The sequence below is a fragment of the Oncorhynchus keta genome, chromosome 21 (genome assembly GCF_023373465.1).
Source record: "Oncorhynchus keta strain PuntledgeMale-10-30-2019 chromosome 21, Oket_V2, whole genome shotgun sequence".
Classification (NCBI taxonomy): Eukaryota; Metazoa; Chordata; class Actinopteri; order Salmoniformes; family Salmonidae; genus Oncorhynchus; species Oncorhynchus keta.
The window spans coordinates 12,795,587-12,819,230 of NC_068441.1; the positions used below are offsets into that span (position 1 = coordinate 12,795,587).

Sequence of the window (23,644 nt, forward strand, 5' to 3'; positions counted from 1 at the left end):
TCCAAGAGAAGGCAGATCTATCCTAGCTGCCTCAGGTGCTGAAGAGCTGATCCTACTGCTGCAGATACTATCAGCCTTACGATCTCCCTGGCTGTATACTTCATAAGCAACACTAGTTAAGTGCTCCACTACTGGTAACAATGGTCTTATACTGAAACCACTGGCACTATACTGGCTACTTTGGTCCTTTGCTAGCTAAATTACAACTGGAACGGAGCACCACTGTTCAGTTTTAAACACGAGCCCATTGATTTGCCTGGTCTCTGACGGCCGTTGGCCTCCCTGAATGGGACTCGTCTTGCCGTTAAAAGGATGCAGAGAAGCGTGACACAGTTCCCTCACAGCTGCATGACCGCGATGCAATCAGAGGAATTGTTGTGGGAAAATGACGATCCAAGTAAACATATTGATCAAGGGAAATGCTCCGTTGAAAACCGATCTTCTAACACCAACTACTATTTGCAATGTATTATGACGGGTGGTCATAATGCTTACCACAGTGTCTCTACTGTTCTCTGCTGTTCCGGTGCATCTCCCAATGATTTTGTCGATGCATTTCTTGTGGATAGCCGCGTTGCATTCTGAGGACAGAGATAAAGCCACATTAGGGCAAGCTCACAGTTGAGACATTCACCTATTGATATGAGAAATGTGTATATTTTTGGGAGTGAATGATTGCACAGCGAACGTTTAGGATGCCTCCAAGCTACAAAACAATGTCCATATAGTGGAAAAATCTAAACAGCAAGTGGTCAGAGAGACACTCACGTCGGCACTTGTAGCCTTGCTTGTTGAGTCCCCTGTTTGAAAAAAAAAACAGGGTGTAAGAGTCATACAATACATTTCTAATCTTTGTGCACTTTTCCCAGAAGGTGAGAAAACCTCATGAAAAGTATTGATGGTGACAATAAACAACGGTAGCTTAACAGAATGAAAGAGAGGAGAGACATTCATTCATCTTTTGCACAAACACCGTCCGCACACACTTCGAAGGCCAAAAGGGACATTGGTCATTCCTCAACCTGTCGCCATTAGGAACCAATAACAGTTTTCTTCTCTGGTCGGAAGGGGACAGCCCTGCCCTGGGGATTGTGCTGAGCTGCTGACCTTGTTGGAACACCCTGTGGGTTTTCCCAAGACAGTGTCTTACAGAGCTCACATTACAGGTCGCGCGATAGCCAGTCTTATTGTTATTATTGGCCTGGCTCCTCCAGTCAGGGAACAATTAGGGCTGCTAATGGGTCTACTTAGAGAACCCATAGGGGCTGGTTTTGGGGTAATCAGTCAACTCTCTCTGTACGCTGGTTTACTGCTAGGCCAAGGCATAATACCATTTGCCGTGTAAAACAAACAACTACACAAGTAAACCAGGTTGAAAGCCCACTCTTTGATGCAGTAATGACGTGTGAGAAAGTCATGCTCTTTTTCCATGGTCAGTATGGATGGTATTATACACCATCTTGCCTATGCTGCTCGGTCATCGCTTATCAACACATTTATATGTGCATATTCTTATTCCATCGCTTTACTTCGATTTGTGCGTATTAGGTAGTTGTTGTGGAATTGTTAGATTACTTGTTAGATATTACTGCACTGTCAGAACTAGAAGCATAAGCATTTCGCTACACTCGCATTAACATCTGCTAACCATGTATGTGCCCAATACACTTTGATTTGGTCATGGTGGTGTTAGGATAGGTATTCTCCGTCTCTCACCAGACAAACTCCCTGCAGACAGAGCAGAAGGTGGGCTGTCCGAAGAAGGTGGCGGTGAATTCATGGTTCTTGACGAAGTGCACCTTGGGCTGTTTAATGGCTCTCCTTCGGTTCAGTGTCTTCGGCTCGTCCTCCACTTCGCGCATCTTCACTGTCGATTTAAACGCTGCTGGGGACACATGAAAATGATCAAGCTAATGATTCTATGTTCTCAGTCATACCATTGTGTCTGTGGGTGATATTGAGACATTTTATTACAGTAGATATTATTACTGTCAAACGGCAGCCAAGCATCGATCACCATGTCACCTTCGATATTTATTGCAAAGGAGCATCAAAGCCTTGCACTCACCACCCTGTAAAGTTCTTCATAACTTATTTCATCTGTAGCCTAATAAACTGTATGGTTTCCCGAGTCATAGTGGGAAGACCAAGTTTACTCCAATATGATGCTTTTTAGTTCAATATTTGCACATAAAAATGGGTTTCCAATCACCATTTCTCGCATAATAGATTTTACAGAGACAAAAAGATCCCACCATGTCGAACGAATAAATTGTCTGTTGGCATTTCCATCAGCCTGGTCGTGACTTTTTTCATGTGTCAGGTAAATCATCATGAAATGGTGGAAAACTAGTGATGGAAACGTTGTTACAAATGGCACCTTGGTAAAAAAATTAAATAAATGGAATTGCAAAAATTCATGCACCTTGTATCTACATTGTTATATTCTAAACCTGCATAAGTTGAGTCTTAGAGTTAGAGATTATCTATTTGCTATAGAAATACCATTTACAAAACATGAACCATCAAATTGGGATAGATTAAGGAAAAGAGATCTACAGACTGAGGTCACACTAGTTTGACTTTCAGAGTAAACCGTGACGACCTTCTGGGAAATGTGGATGCAGCTGGAGGAAGCCAAGGGGGCTGGGTCAAAGGTCATGAAAAGAAAATGAGAGGGGCGTGAGAGAGGTAAACAAAGAAAATAAAAACTGATATGAGGACTGTGAGAAGACACAAAAGAGAGTGAGGGAGGACACAGACAGACGGGAAGATGAATAGATCGAGAAGAAGAAAAAAAGATCTCATTCCATTGACTGGTGTGTATGTTTAGAGAGGAGTTGCTCCTGCCTGCCAGCTCTGGATACAGGCTGGTGACAGAGTCAGGCAAAGGGGGCTACTCAGACACACAGGCCTAAATATACCACAGTCTGGGCTGCATTTCAGGAAACCTGCAGAGAGAGGGGGGTATGATGGATGCTTCTCCTGCATAGCCTAGCCCGGGCCAAGCTAGAGCAGTTTCAGCCTGAATGGGACACTCCCACATACAGTCCCTCCCTAGGCCTGGGTCATATGCCAGCTGTAGATACACACACTCCCCCTTTCAGGGCCTGCAGGGCTTCTGGGCTAGGCTGAGCTCAATGTGACGAGCTGGCATGGCAGACTTGTGCAGCAGCATATTTCTCTAAATCAAATCAAATATATTTCTCACATGCGCCGAATACAACGAGTGCAGACTTTACCATGAAATGCTTACTTACGAGCCCTTTTCCAACAATGCAGTTGCAATGTAATAACATTAACAAATAGACAGAAATAAAATATGAACATAATAAAATAACAATAACGAGGCTATATGTAAGGAGTACCTATAGAGTCAGTGTACTAGAGTTTGAGGGAGTTGGGTGAGTGATTGAGGTAGGGGGTGAAAAGCAGATTAAGTGTTCATCAGTTTATTGGCTTTGGGGTAGAAGCTGTTCAGGAGCCTTTTGGTCCCAGACTTGGCGCCCAAGTACCACTTGCCGTGCGGTCGCAGAGAGAACAGACTAAGTTGGGTGGCTGGAGTCTTTGACAATTTGTAGGGCCTTCTTCTGACACCACCTGGTATAGAAATCCTGGATGGCAGAGAGCCCCAGTGATGTACCGAGGTATACGCACTACACTCTGTAGAGCCTTGCGGTGATGCAGCCAGTCAAGCCTATCGCTGTTGCCTACCATCACCACCTGGGGGCATCCCGTCAGAAAGTCCAATATCCAATTGCAGAGGGAGGTGTTTAATCCCAGGATCCTTATCTTAGTGATGCGCTTGGAGGGCACTATGGTGTTGAATGCTGAGCTGTAGTCAATGAACCACATTCTAAGTGTTGCTTTTGTCCAGGTTGGTAAAAGGCGGTGTGGAGTGCAATAGTGGATCTGTTGGGGCGGTATGTGATTTGGAGTGGGTCCAGGGTAAGCATTTTCTTGTTTGCTTATGGCCTTATTCAGCTCGTTGAGTGCAGTTTTCGTGCCAGCATCGGTTTGTGGTGGTAAATAGACAACTATAAAAAAAAATAAAACTCTCTTGGTAAATAGTGTGGTCTACAGCTTATCTATAGCGCCTCCGAGTGACGGGGATTTGGGCCCGTTCTGGGATGAGCATTATGTCCTTTCCCTCTGATTTGTTGAAATAGAAGTCCTTATCCAAATCGAGGTTATTGATCCCTGTTATTGATCAATGCATCGCAGTGCGAGAGGCGTCACTACAGACGGTGATTGGGAGTCCCATAGGGCGGCGCACTGTTGGCCCAGTGTTGTCCGGGTTAGGGGAGGGTTTGGCCGGGTGGGGGTTTACTTGGCTTACTGCGCTCTAGCGACTCCCTGTGGCGAGCCGGGCACCTGCAGGCTGACCATGGTCGTCAGTTGAAAGACTATTTCCTCCCACACATTGGTGCGGCTGGCTTCTGCGTTAAGCGGATGGGTGTTAAGAAGCGCAGCTTGGTGGGTCATGTTTCGGAAGACACATAACTCGACCTTCACCACCCGAGCCAGTTGGGGAGTTGCAGCAATGAGACAAGATCGAAATTTTGGGAGATAAAAATATAAAAATCGAAATAATTATAATAATAAAAATGTTTAACTATTGTTCAGGAGCCTGTAAAACGGCGGCCATCCCCTCCAGCACAATTATCCATATACCACTAGAGGCCACTGTTTACTGTCTAACCAGTGTTTATGAGTGCTAGAGAGTACAGAGAGAGACAGAGAGATATACAGTAAGTGTCAGATTGAGAGCATGTATGTTTGGGCTACTACCTGTTGTGTCTGTGTCCTGCGTAAAGAACTGGATGGCCATTTGAACCTTCCCAGAAGGCTGCAGGTCTACCCAGAATTCAGCACAGCCATTGCCCTTCTTACAGCGCTCGGCCAGCACGGACACGCCCACCGTGGCCTCGGCCAATGGCTCCTCTGTGGTCTTCATCAGAATCACCTGCAGGACACGGCCCTCGTAGATGTGGGCGTCGAAACAGGACTTCCAGGCTGGGTACATAGTGGGTTTCCTCTGGACCAGGGTCTTCCCTCGCTCTGGAGAGTGAGAGGAGAGAGGGAGGGAGATGAGTTACACTACTACATACAGATTACACATGTGCTTGCCATAAAGTGTGGTTGTGTACATGTGAAAGGCAGGGAGAGAGAGAAAAAGGTGTGAGTGAGAGGTGTGTGTATGTACAGTTTGGTAGTACTCTATGGGTAGTGCTACTGACCAGTGCTGAGGGACTCCTTCATCTTAATGGCACAGAAGGGATTGTTAGTCGAGGGGGGCAGGACTCCCACATCAAACGCATTAAAGGCGATGCGCAGGAAGGGCTCCATGGTGACCACTCAGTCAGCAGCCTCCTGTAAAACATACGCAGTCAGGGTTACAATTATGAAAGACATAAGGCTGCACAGCACAAACAAACACTCATACTCAACACATATTCTAAAAACACAAAGTAAAAACACAAAAGGCACAGCTGTGGGCCACCAAAGAGACAGGAAATACAGAGGAAGTGGAAGCTACCCACTGTCACGTACCATGCTAAAATAACACCCTACATTGCGACATCAGAGGGGAGAGAGACCATTGTGAAAGTCTCAGGAGAAGAAGAAATTCCTCTCCTGTCCCAGGGACTATGTGAGAGAGTTGGAGAGAGAGAGCAATATAAGACAGCGGGAGAAGAAGAGAGAATCAGACAGAAAATCATTGGGATCAGAAACACACGCCACATTAAGTCACAGAGAGGGAGAGTGCTCTAAATTTGGTCCGCCGGCTTTTCCTTTCCCTCCGCCAATAGTTTTTTGTTGGCCGACTTAGACACGCCTTTGAGATGTAGTCATAGGGGTCCTTCCCTGGGTCATGAGGCCAACCAAATCCCTACACCTCCCTACACCTTATCGAAACCCAGAAAGGATGAGGTCGGTTTTGACGATATAGTGACTAAAACCTCTACCAAAGCGGAGACCAGGAGCTTAGAGGAAAGAGGAGACAAGGCTGTGAGACAGCTGACTGGATACACAGCACAGCAACACAAAAGATTGTGGCCAGCATGCCGCTTGTGGACTCCACAATCTTACAGACCACAAAAGGCCTGACAATGTTTTCCATACAGCTTCAAAGCTAAACAAACCACATTTTTTTCATGAAGGCTGCACTCACTGTCAAAGGATCCATGACGTTGGCTGGATAAATGTGAACTGGCAAGTCCAGTAAGACTGCTCACTCATCAGCTTACTGCTACCAACAATTTGAAAAGGTGACAGCAGTTTCCCGGATTAGGACACCTTTTGTTCCTACATGTCATTTCGGGGAATCAATGTCTTTCATAACCCAATGGGTCTAATTAGGGCTGGGAATTGTCAGGGACCTCACGATATAATACTATCACGATAGGTGCCGATACAATATGTATTGCAATTTGCACGATTGTCTATATATTGAGATTTCAATGTTCCAAATAAATTGCTCGATAAAAATAAAGAGAGTTGCACACTATATACAGTACGAGTCAATGGTTAGGACACACCTACTCAGTCAAGGGTTTTTCTTTATTTGTACTATTTTCTACATTGTAGAATAATATTGAAGACATCAAAACTACGATAACACATATGGAATCATGTAGTAACCAAAAAAAAAGTGTTAAACAAATCAAAATATATTTGATTTTAGATTCTTCAAAGTAGCCAGCCACCCTTTGCCTTGATAACAGCTTTGGACACTCTTGGCATTCTCGCAACCAGCTTCACCTGGAATGCTTTTTCCAAAAGACTGTGTAAAATCAGGCCTTCATGGTCAAATTGTTGCAAAGAAACCACTACTAAAAAAGGACACCGATAAGAAGAGGAGACTTGCTAGGGCCAAGAAACACGAGCAATGGACATTAGACCGGTGGAAATTTGAGATTTTTGGTTCCAAACGCTGTGTCTTTGTGAGACACAGAGTAGGTGAACGGATGATTGCCGCATGTGTGTTTCCCACCGTGAAGCATGGAGGAAGAGGAGGTGTGATGGTGCTTTGTGATTTTATTTAGAATTCTAGAATTCACACTTAACCGGAATGGCTACCACAGCATTCTGCAGCGATACGCCATCCCATCTGGGTTTGTGCTTAATGGGACTATCATTTGTTTTTCAAAAGGACAATGACCCAACATACCTCCATGCTGTGTAAGTGCTATTTGACCAAGAAGGAGAGTGATGGAGTGCTGTATCAGATGACCAGGTCTCCACAATCACCTGACCTCAACCCAATTGAGATGTTTGGGATGAGTTGGACCGCAGAGTGAAGGAAAAGCAGCCAACAAGTGCTCAGCACATGTGAGAACTCCTTCAAGGCTGTTGGAAAATCATTCCTCATGAAGCTGGTTGAAAGAATGCCAAAGAATGCAAAGCTGTCATGAAGGGAAAGGGTGGCTACTTTGAAGAATCTAAAATATTGGATTTGTTTAACACTTTTTTTGGTTACTACATGTTCTCATATGTGTTATTTCATAGTCGATGTCTTCACTATTATTCTACAATGTAGAAAATAGTCAAAATAAAGAAAAACCCTTGACTGAGTAGGTGTGCCCAAACTTTTGACTGGTACTCCATATATGAGTATGCAACAATTTTCTTTTATAGCTTACAGTTTATTCACTGTTAGTTAGCACCTCTAAACTAAATATTTTTTTCTCTGTGTGTGCACCAGCTCCTGCTTTACATTACCCAAATATATTGCTCATCCTGTCTGCTGCAGAGGGACAAGAGAGAGCCATGAGAAAACTGCTGAAAGTGTAGATCCCCCACCCCAATTAAAAAAAGATAAGAGGGTGCAGACAACTAGCGCAAAAATAATATTGCGAGATCGTCAAAACTATACGATATATCGTCAAAAATAATATGCAGCTGTATCCATTTCCCCCTCATCACTAAGGCTAATGGTAAGTGAGTGAATGGTGAACTACCTTCTTACATAAGGCTTCTTTAGAACAAAACATTTGAACAACAGAGCTACAGTTCGTCACAGAGCTAACGTTAGCATGCCAAAGAGGGAGGCGGCATTAGCCTACATCATAATTCCCCAAGCAGCCATGAAATCCTACAGAATTCCTTCAAGAATTTCCACACAGCCGTTTTCTTGTGAGCTTTGTGTTGTAGCTACTCCAATTTCCTCTTTTCAGTGTTTGTGGCAATACTCATGTGGATTAACAAACAGTGATTTCAGTGAAGTACTACCCCGTAACCCAACTAATGTGACATCTCGTGACTCCAGCCACTCAGAAGTCCTGTGGCTGTTCTTATCAAAGCGTTGTGTGTTGGTACAGTGTGGTATTAGCTAAGAATATGATAAGGTCTTATCCTTTAACTTCTCTGCAACATAACATACAGTATGTACTGCCAATGTAGTGGTACAAGTGTCCTTGTGTGTAAAAAGAGAAATCAGTCAGACACTGATTTGTGTTCGTGCTCATTTTTACATGATTGTATGTCAGTCATTATCTGGGTTAGTCATGTAGACTGGAACACCTTGTGGCATTGAGGAGCATTCAGCTCACAGTTACTGGTATTGTACATGTCTGAAGTCAGAACAGGTTCTGGTTTCATTAGGTTAACTAATGGTACTGCTCTCACTCACTCCCTCTCCGGGACTTAAAGTGAACTGTGAATCTGATCCCATTGAGGGATAGTAGTTAGTAGGGTTGGGTGATATCCTGATTTTCATACCGTTTCTGTACCATACCAGGGTATACAGTATTACCAAATGTGCACCCAAAACATGATAGGCAACAGGGATCTTGATCCAGGAGGGGATTGAATGCATCGGCTGTAACCAAGAAGCTTGACATCTAACCACTTAGCTAGCAAGTTAGCAAACCAAATGCCAAGCTGGAGCCCTGAGCTGGATAGAAGTTATTTGACACAGCTTAGATTTCTTATAGTTATAAGCAGTGACGCAGCACGTATTGAAAATCATACCATCGGTATTTTGAAATACCCCGGTATACAGTATATCACCCGAGCCTAATGGCCTGAGGTCAAGAGGGCTGAAACAGCTGTGAGTGAAACTCTCCCACTGTCTTTCTCCGCCCACGCGCTACCCATGTAGATAAACACAAAAGATATGGTTGCATGGGAAATTGGGAATCCCTGCTTCCGGAAGTAGACTTTGGAGTCGACTTGGAAATAAGCCCAAAAGCAACTAAAGACTGGATGCCAGCTGTCTGAAACAGCTACAGTACATTACATAACATTGATATAGACATAGTAAATACATTTGCGCTCTCTTGTAGACTGTCAGCCATATGCACACAACGTTGTAAAAGAGATCTGTTGTCTCCCCAGAGAGACTGGAAAAAGTGTGCACAAGCAGCCGGGGAGGGAGTGTGCAAAAATAACAGGAGAGGGGAAAGAGAGACGGAGGGAAACAGCGGAAGTGGGCAGCATACTGAAAGGCAGGGTACTGGACAGGAGTGAAAAATCAAACATTAGCGACATATACAGTCTTCAGACCTCTCGAGAGTGGAGTCAGAGAGACGTCCACTTGAAGAGGCTGTGGGTAGAATAGGTTTCTCTGTGTGAGTGTTTTCTTTAGGAAATATGACTTGGAGCCAGAGGGCCTCAACTGTGCTATTTAGATTAGGCACTCAAGTAACTATTTAGCTGTTGTGCTGAAATTAAAGGGCCAGAGTAACCATAAATATAAAACTAAAATATCACATTTAGGCACAGTATGTGTTAATATACACTGAGTGTACAAAACATTAAGAACACCTGCTCTTTCCATGACATACTAACTAGGTGAACCCAGGTTAATGTGATGATCCCTTATTGATGTCACTTAAATCGACTTCAAATCAGTATAGATTTAGAGACAGGTTAAGGAAGGATTTTTAATCATTGAGACAATTCAGATATGGATTGTGTATGTGTGCTATTCAGCGGGTGAATGGGCAAGACAAAAGATGTAAGTGCATTTAAACGGGGTATGGTAGTAGGTGCCAGGTGCACCGGTTTGACTGTATCAAGAACTGCAACGCTGCTGGGTTTTTCACACCTCAACAGTTTCCTGTGTGTATCAAGAATGGTCTACCACCCATAGGACACCAAGCCAACTTGACTCAACCGTGGGAAGTATTGGAGTCAACATTGGCCAGCATCCCTGAGGAAAGCTTGACACCTTTTAGAGTCCATGCCCCGACAAATTGAGCCTGTTCTTAGGGAAAAAAGGGAGGTGCAACTCAATATTAGGAAGGTGTACTCAATGTATATATCTTGAGGGAAGGAATATTCAGTGGAACAACACAGACCAGTGTACATTTGTAGAAAGGTTGGCATTGAAGAGAGATGTCATTAGAGAGGGAGGCAGTGGCCTCAGCACTAAGCACAGGGCTCTGCCCAAGCAGGACTGTCAGGTTTAGACTGGGAGCTTCTGTTTGGCTCAATCATCATTACTTTCAGCTGATCTGCTATCTACAGTATGGGACAGGGGCAATGGCAATGACTGTGCGTTTCCATCATGTCATCATGCAGTGTTTCAGTAGCTGTTGACTCCTGGCTGCTACCTACATACATGGATGAGTAAAGTAATCTTTGCCTGCTCATAGTTGGTTAAAGTCACATGATGCACAACAGATGTTATCAATGTCACCGGCTGATGTCCACTGAAACACTTATCGTCCATCTTTTAGACTACAAAAGCACAGATACATGTACCTGCAACTTTTACATGTTGATGTTAGGAGGGTGGCTGGAGATAATGAATTTGATGTTGAAAAATTGTGAAAATTCCCTTTAAAGCTGGAATCCTTCATGGTGAAACTGCCACGTCCATTTGCGATATTACATTAACAAAAAAAGTTACTGAAAACAAAGAAAACCCAATAACAATTACAATGTCTGTGGGGCGCCGTTTCCCTCTACTGTGGATGCCATATTTGGGGCGGCAGGTAGCCTAGTGGTTAGAGTGTTGGACTAGTGACTGAAAGGTTGCAAGATCAAATTTCCGAGCTGACAAGGTAAAAATCTGTCGTTCTGCCCCTGTTCCTAGGCCGCATTTGAAAATAAGAATTTGTTATTTACTGACTTGCCTAGTTAAATAATGAGTGGAGGAGGTTGAGGCTGATAAGGAGTTCCAGGAGAATACAGATGACTAGGTTTATAAAGGTGAACAACTGAGGGAATTTCCATATGTAAAATGTTTCAACCATTTTCCATCCTAAAAATTAGGACTAAGCTTAGATTTCTGGTCACACAAATGGAAACGAGGTTTTAGGAAACATCTAGCAGAAAAAGTAGTTTAAAATTATTAGAAATACATTAAAGCACAATAATGTTGAAGAACCCTGCCAACTATCAACATTTATATTTAGATTAGCAGAAATGATTTGCCTTCTGTAAATTGAAGAAATATTACCTAGTGTCTTGTCTTTCTGTTGCCAAAACAGCACATATCTTTAAGATATTTTCAAATACTGTCCTTCATGAGGAGGGAGGATAATGAGAGTTCACAGTGACTAAAATGTATCATTCTGTTACCAAAGCTGTCAACAAGGCAAAGGGCGACTACTTTGAAGAATCTCAAATATATTTTGATTTGTTTTAACACTTTTTTACTTATTACTACATGATTCCAATGTGTTATTTCATAGTGTTGACAATGTAGAAAATAGTCCAAATAAAGAAAAACCCTTGAATGAGTAGGTGTGTCCAAGCTTTTGACTGGTACTGTAGTTTTTAGCCTGAGCACTGCTGCGTGAGGGAGAGGCTGGCACTATATTGCTGCATCTGTGGAGGTTATACGGGGCAAGCAGACAACTCTGCTACAGCTAAGAGTAGCTTGAGGCCACATGCTGCACTTTCTCCCCAACCCCATTCCGTTAAAAGAACAGCTTGTTGTAGACTACTCCTTCTCATTTCGCTAAATGTTATATTGCATTAGTGAACTCTCACTCCACTTGCTACATACACATTGAGCCTCTCTTTGCCACTTTGACTGGCCAAGCAAAACAAGCTACACGTGTGAAGGATACATGTCTTTTTATGGGGGCACAACACACATCATAAAAAAGACATTGAAAAGTTGTACATTTTCTTAAATGTATTATTTGAAATGTCATGGTAAATCCTTGTATGTACCAATGTCACAAGGATATTTTCATTTCATTTAGAAATATAATTTTAAGGGTTAAAAATCAGGTCAAAATAGGCCTATATATATATATTAGACTATATATTTTTAGCTCGCAAAAATTAATACTAACAAAACTATTTGAATACTAACGTTCATTCAAAAATGTGAATAACAGTGCACATCCCTATGACAAACCAAAGTTGGGTTACCTGCTACTGTCCTCCCCTCCACTGGCATACTGTCATGTTCAGCTCCTAACTGTTTTCTTATCATAACTGTCATCTGGTGGTCAAAGCAAGACTGAAAACAGTCTGGACAACCCCACCCTCTCTCCTTCCACTCTCTCCATTTACTGTAAACAGCCCTCTCACCCACTGAGCACCAACCTTCCACTCTCTCCACTTACTGTAAACAGCCCTCTCACCCACTGAGCACCAACCTTCCACTCTCTCCACTTACTGTAAACAGCCCTCTCACCCACTGAGCACCAACCTTCCACTCTCTCCATTTACCTAAACAGCCCCCTCACCACTGAGCACCAACCTTCCACTCTCTCCACTTACTGTAAACAGCCCTCTCACCCACTGAGCACCAACCTTCCACTCTCTCCACTTACTGTAAACAGCCCTCTCACCCACTGAGCACCAACCTTCCACTCTCTCCATTTACTGTAAACAGCCCCCTCACCCACTGAGCACCAACCTTCCACTCTCTCCATTTACTCTAAACAGCCCTCTCACCCACTGAGCACCAACCTTCCACTCTCTCCACTTACTGTAAACAGCCCTCTCACCCACTGAGCACCAACCTTCCACTCTCTCCACTTACTGTAAACAGCCCTCTCACCCACTGAGCACCAACCTTCCACTCTCTCCATTTACTGTAAACAGCCCCCTCACCACTGAGCACCAACCTTCCACTCTCTCCACTTACTGTAAACAGCCCTCTCACCCACTGAGCACCAACCTTCCACTCTGCAAACACCATTGGAGCTTCTTTAAAAAACACCCTAAATCAAAGACTTAGTTTTCTGCTCTTATTATACAGATACAGGTGAAAGTTGGGACTAGGTGGGCGGAAAGACCTGCTTTGAAGGGGCAAGTCAGTTAAAATGTGGAGTTTTCTGTTTTATATACATGTCCACAATATGAGGTTGGAAAAATACTGTGAAATGGTGAACATTATGATAATGCCCCTTTAGTGTAAGAGCTGTTTGAAAACACCGGCTGAAATTTCAGCTTGTTTGGCTGGGTGAGGTTTTTGGACGTATAATTTAATAAACCAATAACAAAAGAGAGTTAGCCCTGCTCTCTGCCAATAACATCTAGTTAAGGTTACACATCCCTCCCATTAGGCCCCTCTCTCAGACCACTCCCACTGTCCGAGCAAAATTCTTGCTTGAGAAATTGCATTTTGCTATGAAATAATTTAAAAACAGTAAAGTCATTCATTGTTACCCAGAAATTATGTGACAGAGATAAAAACGGCTGCATTATACATTTGATTATTCAAAACCAAATGTTTATACACCTTTTCAAACCCCTTGCTGTTCTAATTTTACAGATGTGACAGGTTTTCCTGGTTCTCCAATCATGCCCCGTGGGTACCATGCTAAGATTTGTGGGAATCCTCTCTGACCACACATACAGCAGGCTGTTTTAGGACAAAATGGGTGGACCCAAACAGCTGACCTGATGGTCTGTTTACTGTAGACGAATAAACAGTCAGTCTCATCTTCTTTTTCATCGCTCTACCAAACACGCTCTCTCTCATAATGTACACTGTCTGCTGCTGGGCTGGCTCAGGGTCTGTGTTGGCCTGTCCATTAATCAAAGTGCCTTGATGTGAATTCTCTGTTCAACAACAGAATATGGATCCGTCAATCTGTCTGAGTTTACAGTGAGTGTGTAGAGTACATGCACAGGCCCCACCACAACCAAATGTTCACTCACCCGGGAAATATGACAAACACAGCTGGTGCACAATGTTAAGAATCAATCTTACACAAACCATTTCCCAAGCCGTGGGATTCCTCTAGCACCAGGATTATGAGATTAGAACCCAGGCTATTCCAGGCCAAGCTCAATTCAGTTCAAACAGCATTTTGTCACTCTGACTCCAAGACTGAGCAGCGAAGACTGTGTCCTCTGAACGGTAAAAGGCTCTCTGTGCTGTTGACAAAGTTCTACTTAGACCTAGATGGCCAGAGTGACTGGAACCTGAGATGTGAGAGAGAGGAGAGATGGGGGGGGAAACGTCTCCAACCAGAGGACAAGGAGGGTCTATTGAGCAGGGCCAGGCCCAGCCCTAGCAATTACAGTTAAGCAAACAGCCTCCACGCAATAATGAACCTGAACCTACGTCAGCCTGGATTAGATAATAGCTACTGTGTGTGTCAACTCAAAGAATAATGTTTTCTACTGAAGTTATTGCTCATTGTGACTGAAATTGCCATTTTGACTTTGGAAAAAAAGGGCGTCAGTGTAATTTACTACTCTATGTCTGTTAATACGTCATCTCTTTGTGTTAATATGGTTAAACTATATGGCAGCTGCTTGTGCAAGATAACCATGTCCTTACACACAACTAGAGCAATAGAGAAATCATAAATTAGGTAGGGAGGGGGGTAGTCTCATTTTGCCATACCTCCAAAATCACATTGTTGTTTGGAGAATTCTGTATTGTATTGAATTCTGTATTGAATGGTCCACTGGCTCCCAGATGCAAGATTTTGATTGGCTGTTACATTTCAAGAACCCTCCCTCTTCTGCTTGAACACTCTCAAAGAAAAGAGACATGTTGGTGAGTTTACCTACAGGCTATGGTAAAAGTTTAGTGTATCAAGTGTGGCCAACAGTCTGTGATTTATTGAAAGTGGATAAATGGATGGTAATAGTAGTTTCACATTAATCAACGATCAGGTTTGTATTCTGAAGGAATAGCAGGCACATCCACAGGTCAAAGTGTGAAGAAGGGTAAGAAAATTGCCGAGGGTGAATACACGATTGTCTTCTGGACTCCGGAAACTTTAATTGGCTCAGAGAAAAAATGGTGAGGCCTACCTCAAACGTCATTGTTCCACGAGCGTCTCATTGGATTGGCTGTCGATGAGGTCCACACAATGGTTCAATGGTGATTTGGGGGGAGGAGGGGGTGGAGGTATGGCTATGTGGTGAGAGAGGGAGTGCTGAGTGGATATGGTTGCAGCTATGTGGGGTGGGGGGCATACCATGCGTATGAGTATGTACCTATGATTTTATATGCCCTGGTATTATTTGACTTGTAAAATGAGTGTTATCTGCTAATTCTTGAATCAGTTGTGCATTTTAGTATACACACTACCGTTCAAAAGTTTAGGGTCACTTAGAAATGTCCTTGTTTTTGAAAGAAAAGCACATTTTCTGTCTGTTAAAATAACATCAAATTGATCAGAAATACAGTGCAGACATTGTTAATGTTGTAAATGACTATTGTAGCTGGAAACCGCTGATTTTTAATAGAATATCTACATAGACGTACTGAAGCCCATTATCAGCAACCATCACTCCTGTGTTCCAATGGCATGTTGTGTTAGCTAATCCAAGTTCATCATTTTAAAAAGGTTAATTGATCATTAGAAAACCCTTTTCCAATTATGTTAGCACAGCTGAAAAATGTTGTCCTGATTAAAGAAGCAATAAAACGGGAGCATCAGGTGTTCATGGGAGTGTCTCTGTTTATTGCACATCAGCCAATGAGGGTACCTGTGACAAAATTGTCAACTTTCTGAGCGCAATTATTTTAATTTTCTGAAATGAGGAAAAAAAATATCTGCTCTGCCCATTACTGAAATGAGACATGCAATAGCCTTACTGTCTATCACCACTGAGGTTTTGGAGGATGATGAACACTTAAGTGATGATGATTCATGACAATTTAGGGCTTTAGATTAATACTGTAGGCATTGTCTCATCTGCTTAACATTTCAAAAGCCTTACGGTATGTAGTCTAAGATATTCTTGTTGTGGAAACAGGCCCTTTTACCATTGAGCTGTATGGAAGAGTAGAATGTATGCCATACACACACTGTAAATAAATCATTTAGCTTACAGATTTGTCCTAATACTCATTTATCTAAAGCAGTGGTTCCCAACCTTTTTCAGTTACTGTACCACGAACTGAATTATGTGCATTTGACCTGTAAGCCTATGGTCTCATGAATCCACCGTACCCCCTGTGGATAAGCCAAGTACCCCCGGTTGGGAACCACTGATTTAAAGTATAGAGTGGGCCAAGATGTGACCTGTCACCCATAGTTACCTGTTCATAAAGTTATTTGTTTTAATCTTTCGCTTTTCACTTGACCAATAAAATCCAGATTTGGAAAGATCCATGTTCAGTGGATGTTATGACTCTATTGTAAATTAACTTGTAGTTGCCATTTCTGGATGAAACAAGTAAAGTGTACTACACAACTTTCAAAACAGAAAACGTGTGGGCTTTCCCCCCAGTGTTGGCCTAGAGAATTGTTAAAAGGCTATAGCCGTTGTGTTACTGCTTTTGCAGTGTACACATCACAGCCCATAAAACATATACCGATATACAGTTTCAGACAGCAACAACAGGAACAATGTTAACAGTACATCAAATTGTAAGTAAAAAATAATGACCAAAATAAACAGTAAGAAGGAACACAGAATATGTTCCATTCAAATAATTACACAACAAAGAATGTAACGTTATAAAAGTAAATACACGTGTTTTGTGAGTCTACATTGTCATTGGTTTCAGTACTACGTCTTATTTCCTCTTTCTTACATTACGTCTCTGTGGAATTGAAGATCATTTCCATTCTAGGGTCTCAGCACTACAGCTGAAATCAACCGTCAACGTTTGTGCCTCTTGTCTGCATGACAAACGAGCAGACCATTTCTTCTTCTCCCGGTGTAAGTTCAGTTTGTGGTTGCTGATCCACCACACTAGTTCCTCGTAGTTCAATTTGTGCAACAGATTTATTTGAAAGTTCTGGAAGCTTGGGTAGCACCTTCCAGGTGTCAAAGCAAACACCTTCTGATCAAGAAGCACACATACTATATGGTTGATGTCTCAGATCTACTTGAGGTTGAGTGCTTTCCAGACTCTGGCTTCAGCTAACAGTCTTCATCAAATCACTGCATGAGGTCTGTCTGCTCTGCAACGGTCCTGCTGTCTTTCTGTGCCATGTCAAACTGGACATGGACCCCTGGATGTTGGATGAGGTATTCTGTGAGGCGCACATGGTGTTTGCAGTTCTTGCATCAAATACTTTGGTATTGCTCTAGGCTGACTATGTTGAAGACATATACCACTGCATCATATGATCCAAAATACATCATGCTGGGATGATTTCTGTATTTTGAAAGTTACATATTTTGAAAACTTGATTGCTGACAAAACAAAACATTTTGGGACTACGTCAACAACGGACTAATGAAACAATTAAAACGGACAATTCCACCCAAAAACTGTGATCACTTTAGTTGTCACTTCAAGTCGAGGTTGCACCAAAAACGATGCTTGTAGCAGTTGAATTCCTATATCTGGCGGGTGGTCATCTGTCTCTGGGTCCCTGAATAGGCCTTGTCTCGCCAGACTCTCGGTGCTTTCCTGAACAGACAGTCTTTTGGTACTTCTGGCGTTTGAGACAGCTGCGACACATCTTTTCGTTCTCTAGAATTTGCACTTTCCCTCACAAAACATAAATTATTTCCATGTCATTGGCACATTTATGTATATTGCATTTGGAAAGTATTCGGACCCCTTGACTTAATCCCATTTAGTTTTGTTACAGCCTTATACTAAAATGGTTTAAATATTTTTCCTCCTCAATCTACACACAATACCCCATAATTACAAAGCAAAAACTGTTGTTTTTTCTCTCCAAATCTATTAGAAATAAACAGAAATACTTTATTTACATAAGTATTCAGACCCTTTGCTATGAGACTTGAAATTTAGCTCAGGTGCATCCTGTTTCCATTGATCATCCTTGAGATGTTTCTACAACTTGATTGGAGTCCACCTGTGGTAAATTCAATTGATTGGACATAATTTGGAAAGACAGACACCGGTCTATAAGGTCCCACATTTGGCAGTGCATGTCAGAGCAAAAACCATGCCATGAGGTCAAAGTAATTGTCCATAGAGATCCGAGACAGGATTGTGTCGAGACACATATGGGGAAGGGTACCAATTTTTTTTCAGCATTAAGGGTCCCCAAGAACACAGTGACCTCCATCATTCTTAAATGGAAGCAGTTAGGAATCACCAAGACTATTCTTAGAGCTGGCCGCTGGCCAAACTGAGCAACCGGGGGAGAAGGGCCTTGGTCAGGGAGGTGACCAAGAACCCGATGGTAACTCTGACAGAGCTCCAGAGTTCCTCTGTGGAGTTGGGAGAACCTTCCAGAAGGACAACCATCTCTGCAACATTCCACGACTCAGGCCTTTATGGTAGAGTGGCCAGACGGAAGCCACTCCTCAGTAAAAAGGCACATGACAGCCTGCTTGGACTCTGACCATGAGAAACAAGATTCTCTGGTCTGATGGAACCATCCCTACGGTGGTTGGGCTCCCGAGAGGCGCAGTGGTCTAAGGCACTGCATCTCAGTGCAAGAGGCGTCACTACAGTCCCTGGTTCGAATCCAGGCTGCATCACATCCGGCTCTGATTGGGAGTCCCATAGGGCGGCACACAATTGGCCCAGCGTCGTCCAGGTTCGGCCGGGGACTGGGAGACTAGTCAGGATCGAGGGCAAGATGAACGGAGCAAAGTACAGAGAGATACTTGATGAAAACCTGCTCCAGAGTGTTCAGGGGGTTCATCTTCCAATAGGACAGCGACCCTAAGCACACAGCCAAGACAACGCAGGAGAGGCTTCGGGACAAGTCTATGAATGTCCTTGAATGGCCCAGCCAGAGCCTGGATTTGAACCCGATTGAACATCTCTTAAGAGACCTAAAAAGATGTTGCGACACTCCCCATCCAACCTGACAGACCTTGATAGGATCTGCAGAGAGGAATGTGAGAAACTCCCCAAATACAGATGTGTCAAACTTAGCGTCATACCCCAAAAAACTTGAGGCTGTAATTGCTGCCTAAGGTGCTTCAACAAAGTACTGAGTAGAGGGTCTGAATACTTATGCACATTTTATATTTATTTTGAATTTTTTATACATTTGTTAAAATTTCAAAAAAATTGTTTTTGCTGTCATTATGGGATATTGTGTGTAGATTGAGGAGGGAAACAAATAATTTAATCAATTTTAGAACAAGGCTGTAATGTAACAAAACGTGGAAAATGTCAAGGGTTCTGAATACTTTCCCGAAAGCACTGTATATACACTTTTATATGAGTAGAAGATTGCGACAGGAGTCACATTCTGCTTTTGAAAACCCATCACTCAGCGTGACAGGTCCCATTAGCTCTTCTAAAGCCCGTGTGTAGTCAAGTCGCAATAAAGAAGATTTACTTTGCAAAAGGTTGTTTGCTCCTGTTACAGTCATACGGTTCACCACAAACAAGGTATAGGCCACATCAACATATTTTGATGGGGTCTTAATTTGCGATTTCACAGCCATACTCATGCACAATTGCACCTACGACACTAATCTATTGAGCTCCTCCGCTCCAAACAAGGCATTTGATTGGTTTGATGTGTTGCGAGGCACCACCGATTTAGACCAGGTTCCCACCATTTTTTTCAGCTGATTTTGTGCATTGGACTTCCCCCATGCTTCCCGTTTAGGGAGGGGGGTTACAATGATTAGTGAATATTTAAGGACACTTTTGTGATCAACTTGGAATATGATCATCCCCTAAAGTGTTCCACTTTCACCTAAGCTTTGACAAAATAAATAAAAACTACCATGACATGCTCTCTTTAATGGTGACTACTGCTGTGGCAAGAAAGTATTAAGATGATTTGATTGGACTAGATTTGATAGTGTTACTAGCATTTTGGCCTTTTGATTCTATCTGGACCTGTCTTACAACACACTCTGTAATATAATATGTAAACTAATTTCCACAGTTTTGCATAACACTTTAACACCCCTTATAACTTTGAGTGTGAGGAAGTATTCTACAGTAGAGACTATACTGAGTAAATGAAAACCTTCCTTTCCCGTCCATCAGTTGATAATGCATCACTCTACCTACACCACACACACTGACAGAGGTCATGACAGCAGACACAGCCTAGAGCGCACATGGGCAGACACCAACACACACAGGTCAATGAGACATTCCAACCAGACAGACAGAGAAAGTCAGAGGGAGAGGGGTGGAATAACAAGTTCAAGGTCAGAGCAGCGTGTCTGTGGTCATGGAGTGCTTTCGCATTCACTTTCCCCACCGTACTTACCCGACTCTCAAATCAATACAAACGCTTACACAATGTCCTTGTAATACATAAAGGGTTACACTAAATTGTTGCCATTATAATTTTTGAGCGACGGCCTTAAGCTTTTTGCCCGTGGCTATGGGTTCAAAAAGGTAATTTTTCGTTTTTTAAACAACTAATTGACCGACGTAGGTTCAATTATTTGAATTACATTTCATTCCGTTTTTTTCCCCTTCTGTGAACTCGATGCTCCGTTTCTGAAGAGATAAATCAGATCAAGCTGTGCTATGTAGTAGGGAGTTGAAGTTTCCAACAAGCCAACATTCTACATAATTACCACATTTCCAGTGCTAAACTAACTACAATGACCATAATCCATTGCACGTCCGCTTACTCGTCCGTGAGCAGACACCGAGACCCCGTTACCCGAGAGAAGAGAGAACGCACGAGAGGGATAGAAAGCAGTCACTTGCGAGGTATCTCTACCTGAAAATACATTATCTAAGTGATTGATAAAAGTATGCCTTATTTACTTGAAATAACTACTAAAATAGTGCTTTTTTTTCAGACAGCATAGGTAGCAGATTATTTATAATTAAATAAAGTCAAATATAATAAATATTTTATTAAAAGGAAATGAATGGGAATAAATGGTTAATAAAATAAGGAGTAATGAGAGGTCACTACCATCATGGGACTTTTATTATTTGTTCTATTCTGTGTTGTTACAGCATTCCACCCCCATAATGCATTTAAATGTAAAAAATATAAAAATCTAGTTTCTGCTGCATGCCTTAAACCTGCTCATTCACACTCAGTATAACAGGAATGCTGCTCATTAGTGCGTGTGGTCGTCTAGGCGCATTAAGGTATCCATTTCTGCTTTGCTCACAGTCGACACGGTCTTGATTACCACAAGCCGCAGACAGCCTCGTGCAATGGCCAGACAACAGAGAGCACAGTGGGGACTGAGGTAGACCGACAAACAATACACCACAGGGTGGGATGGAGACAAGCATGGTGCTGAGAGATGCTAAATGATGTAAGAAGGCAACATTGGGTGCTACTAGACTGCTGTCATCCAAGGTGGGTGACAGAGAGAACGTGTTTCGAGAGTGTCACTATAAGTAGCAGAACGTGTAAAAAAGGAAAAAAAGAAGCCAACTCATCACCTCTCTAACTGCTGGGATAAATAATGGAGTACGGGAGCGTGTTGTAGATTCAGCCCAATTACCCGTGTTTCTCTTCCACTCACTCTCGCTGTGTGTGATGTGCTGAGAGCCATGCCTGGGAGCAGTTCTGGTCAAAATGAATAAATAATACATCATTGTCATGTAGCCTAAACCACAACAGAGCAGACAACAAAAGGTCTGTGTTAGGGTGGCAAACAGGATTATAAAACAGTCTGTCATACAATGCCCACAAGCTACACACGACTCATTATAACAAGGTGGAGAGGACCAGACACTAACTAAATCCGAGTGTGTGGGGGGTTCATTACTGACGAAAAAAGTTTAGGAACCTCTGCTCTACCACCATCTCTCTCCTTCCAAAGATTGAGGACAAAAAGACAGCTGAGCTTCAAAAAGATGACTCACCCTCTTAAAAAGAGTTTGCCTTATTGGCTATGCTAGTGTAGAGTGTTATTAGTAGTCTTTAGCCTCAGCTTAACAATTTGAGAGAGAGAATCAAAGCAGAGTCAATTAAACCTACTTATAAATCACATGTACAAGCTCACACATTGTGCTCTAGCAGATCCATAGAGGGTAGCTGGCCATATTTGTTGTGCTTCCTTGTTTGGGAGCTCTTCACTGAGCAGCTGTCACAAAGGTAGTAGCAAGTAGACACACCTCTCCTGTCTCCTACTGTCTATAGGATTACCTTTACTGTGCTATTGTGGCCTGTCAAAGAGATAATGAAAAACTGTATCTGACAAAATATGTAGCCTGGGTGACACACTGTTTCTGCCTTAGTCGACTTGTTGTCTTGCCAAACAAGTCATTGACAAGGCAATGAAGTAGTATGGTCAAGTACAAAAACGGTCAGGTTAGGTATCAACGAAGGCTAACCGATAAGACAGCAAAGAAGGAACTTCTTTCCTGTACTCTCTAAATGATGTGGCACAGACAGGGGGGAGGGTCACACACCACAACATTCTTCACAGGGTCTTGAGGATTCTGGAACCCACGCTGTCTCGCAGAGTTTAAATATCTAGCCAATACATTTGGAATTGAATAACATTGTGTGTAAAGAGTTTGTCAGAGCTGTAAGATTTGACACTACGGCATAAATTACAAACGCATACTAGTAGCAGTCATTGCTCCTGCTCGAGAGTCTACACATTCTGGGTGACGCGATACAACAACATCATCTCACTGCCTTCTCCTATGACGAGCTCCCATTGGCTTTACTAATCACCGTTTTCAAATATTGTCATTACATCTCTCACTAAAAGAGCATAGCAGATATGACAGTAAGACATGCCTCATAATATAAAGTAAAACATCCAGGTTTCAAACAATTAAGCAATTAAGGAACAGGGAAAATATAGTGATGCTAATGATAGGCCGTACGGTCTTTTGACCCGTAGATGGAAAGGCTTTCCCAGAAACCTTCTCAATTAAATGTTAACTAGCTACAAAGTAGCCTATGCCTACCTGGTAGAATGATATCATGATACCTTGCATCAACCCAGTGGCCATCTGTTTTGCAAACTCCATCTCATGTGCATTACAGAAACACAGCTAGGTGGCTGCCACTTGAATTAAAGGGTAACTACACTCACAAATCCTAATTTCTTAGATTTTTCCCAGACATCAAAAGTGGACTTTTCCCAGACCCCATTGTTGTGGACTTAAAACATCCAATGTTGTTGTCAAGAAAAAAAAGAATCTGAAACTTGTGAATTTCTGACTCAGGTGACAGCCTCATTTATCAATTTCAATAGTATGCCTAATATTCATCTACCTGCACAATACATCTTAAGTTGGCCCGATATAGGATTTAGCCTTTTAGGTCTTTAAGAGTACATGTCACTGTTTCTCAAATCATTTGTCACACAGGGCATATTTCCTTCACCTGGCGTGCTGTTTTGGGAAACATTTTAGTATCTTAATTTCTCCAGACACCACTGAGTACAAGGAATTCAACCT

The 23,644-nt window shown here is 42.6% G+C and overlaps 1 protein-coding gene across 3 annotated transcripts in view; it reads right to left on the minus strand.

The window, feature by feature from the left end:
* The window catches only part of LOC118399847 (protein kinase C delta type-like), a 33,808-nt gene that overhangs the window by 9,055 nt on the left and 1,109 nt on the right, over nt 1-23,644 (minus strand). Inside the window, exons 2-7 of one of the 3 annotated variants that reach the window (XM_052473352.1) lie at nt 5,554-5,649; nt 5,241-5,373; nt 4,792-5,061; nt 1,717-1,885; nt 769-800; nt 496-581 (exon numbers count right to left, since the gene is read on the minus strand). In XM_052473352.1, coding sequence (XP_052329312.1) covers nt 496-581; nt 769-800; nt 1,717-1,885; nt 4,792-5,061; nt 5,241-5,349 — 666 coding nt within the window. In that variant the 5' untranslated portion in view covers nt 5,350-5,373; nt 5,554-5,649. The remainder of the gene's footprint in view (nt 1-495; nt 582-768; nt 801-1,716; nt 1,886-4,791; nt 5,062-5,240; nt 5,374-5,553; nt 5,650-23,644) is intronic. The other 2 variants (XM_052473351.1, XM_052473353.1) reach the window with 2 other exon arrangements.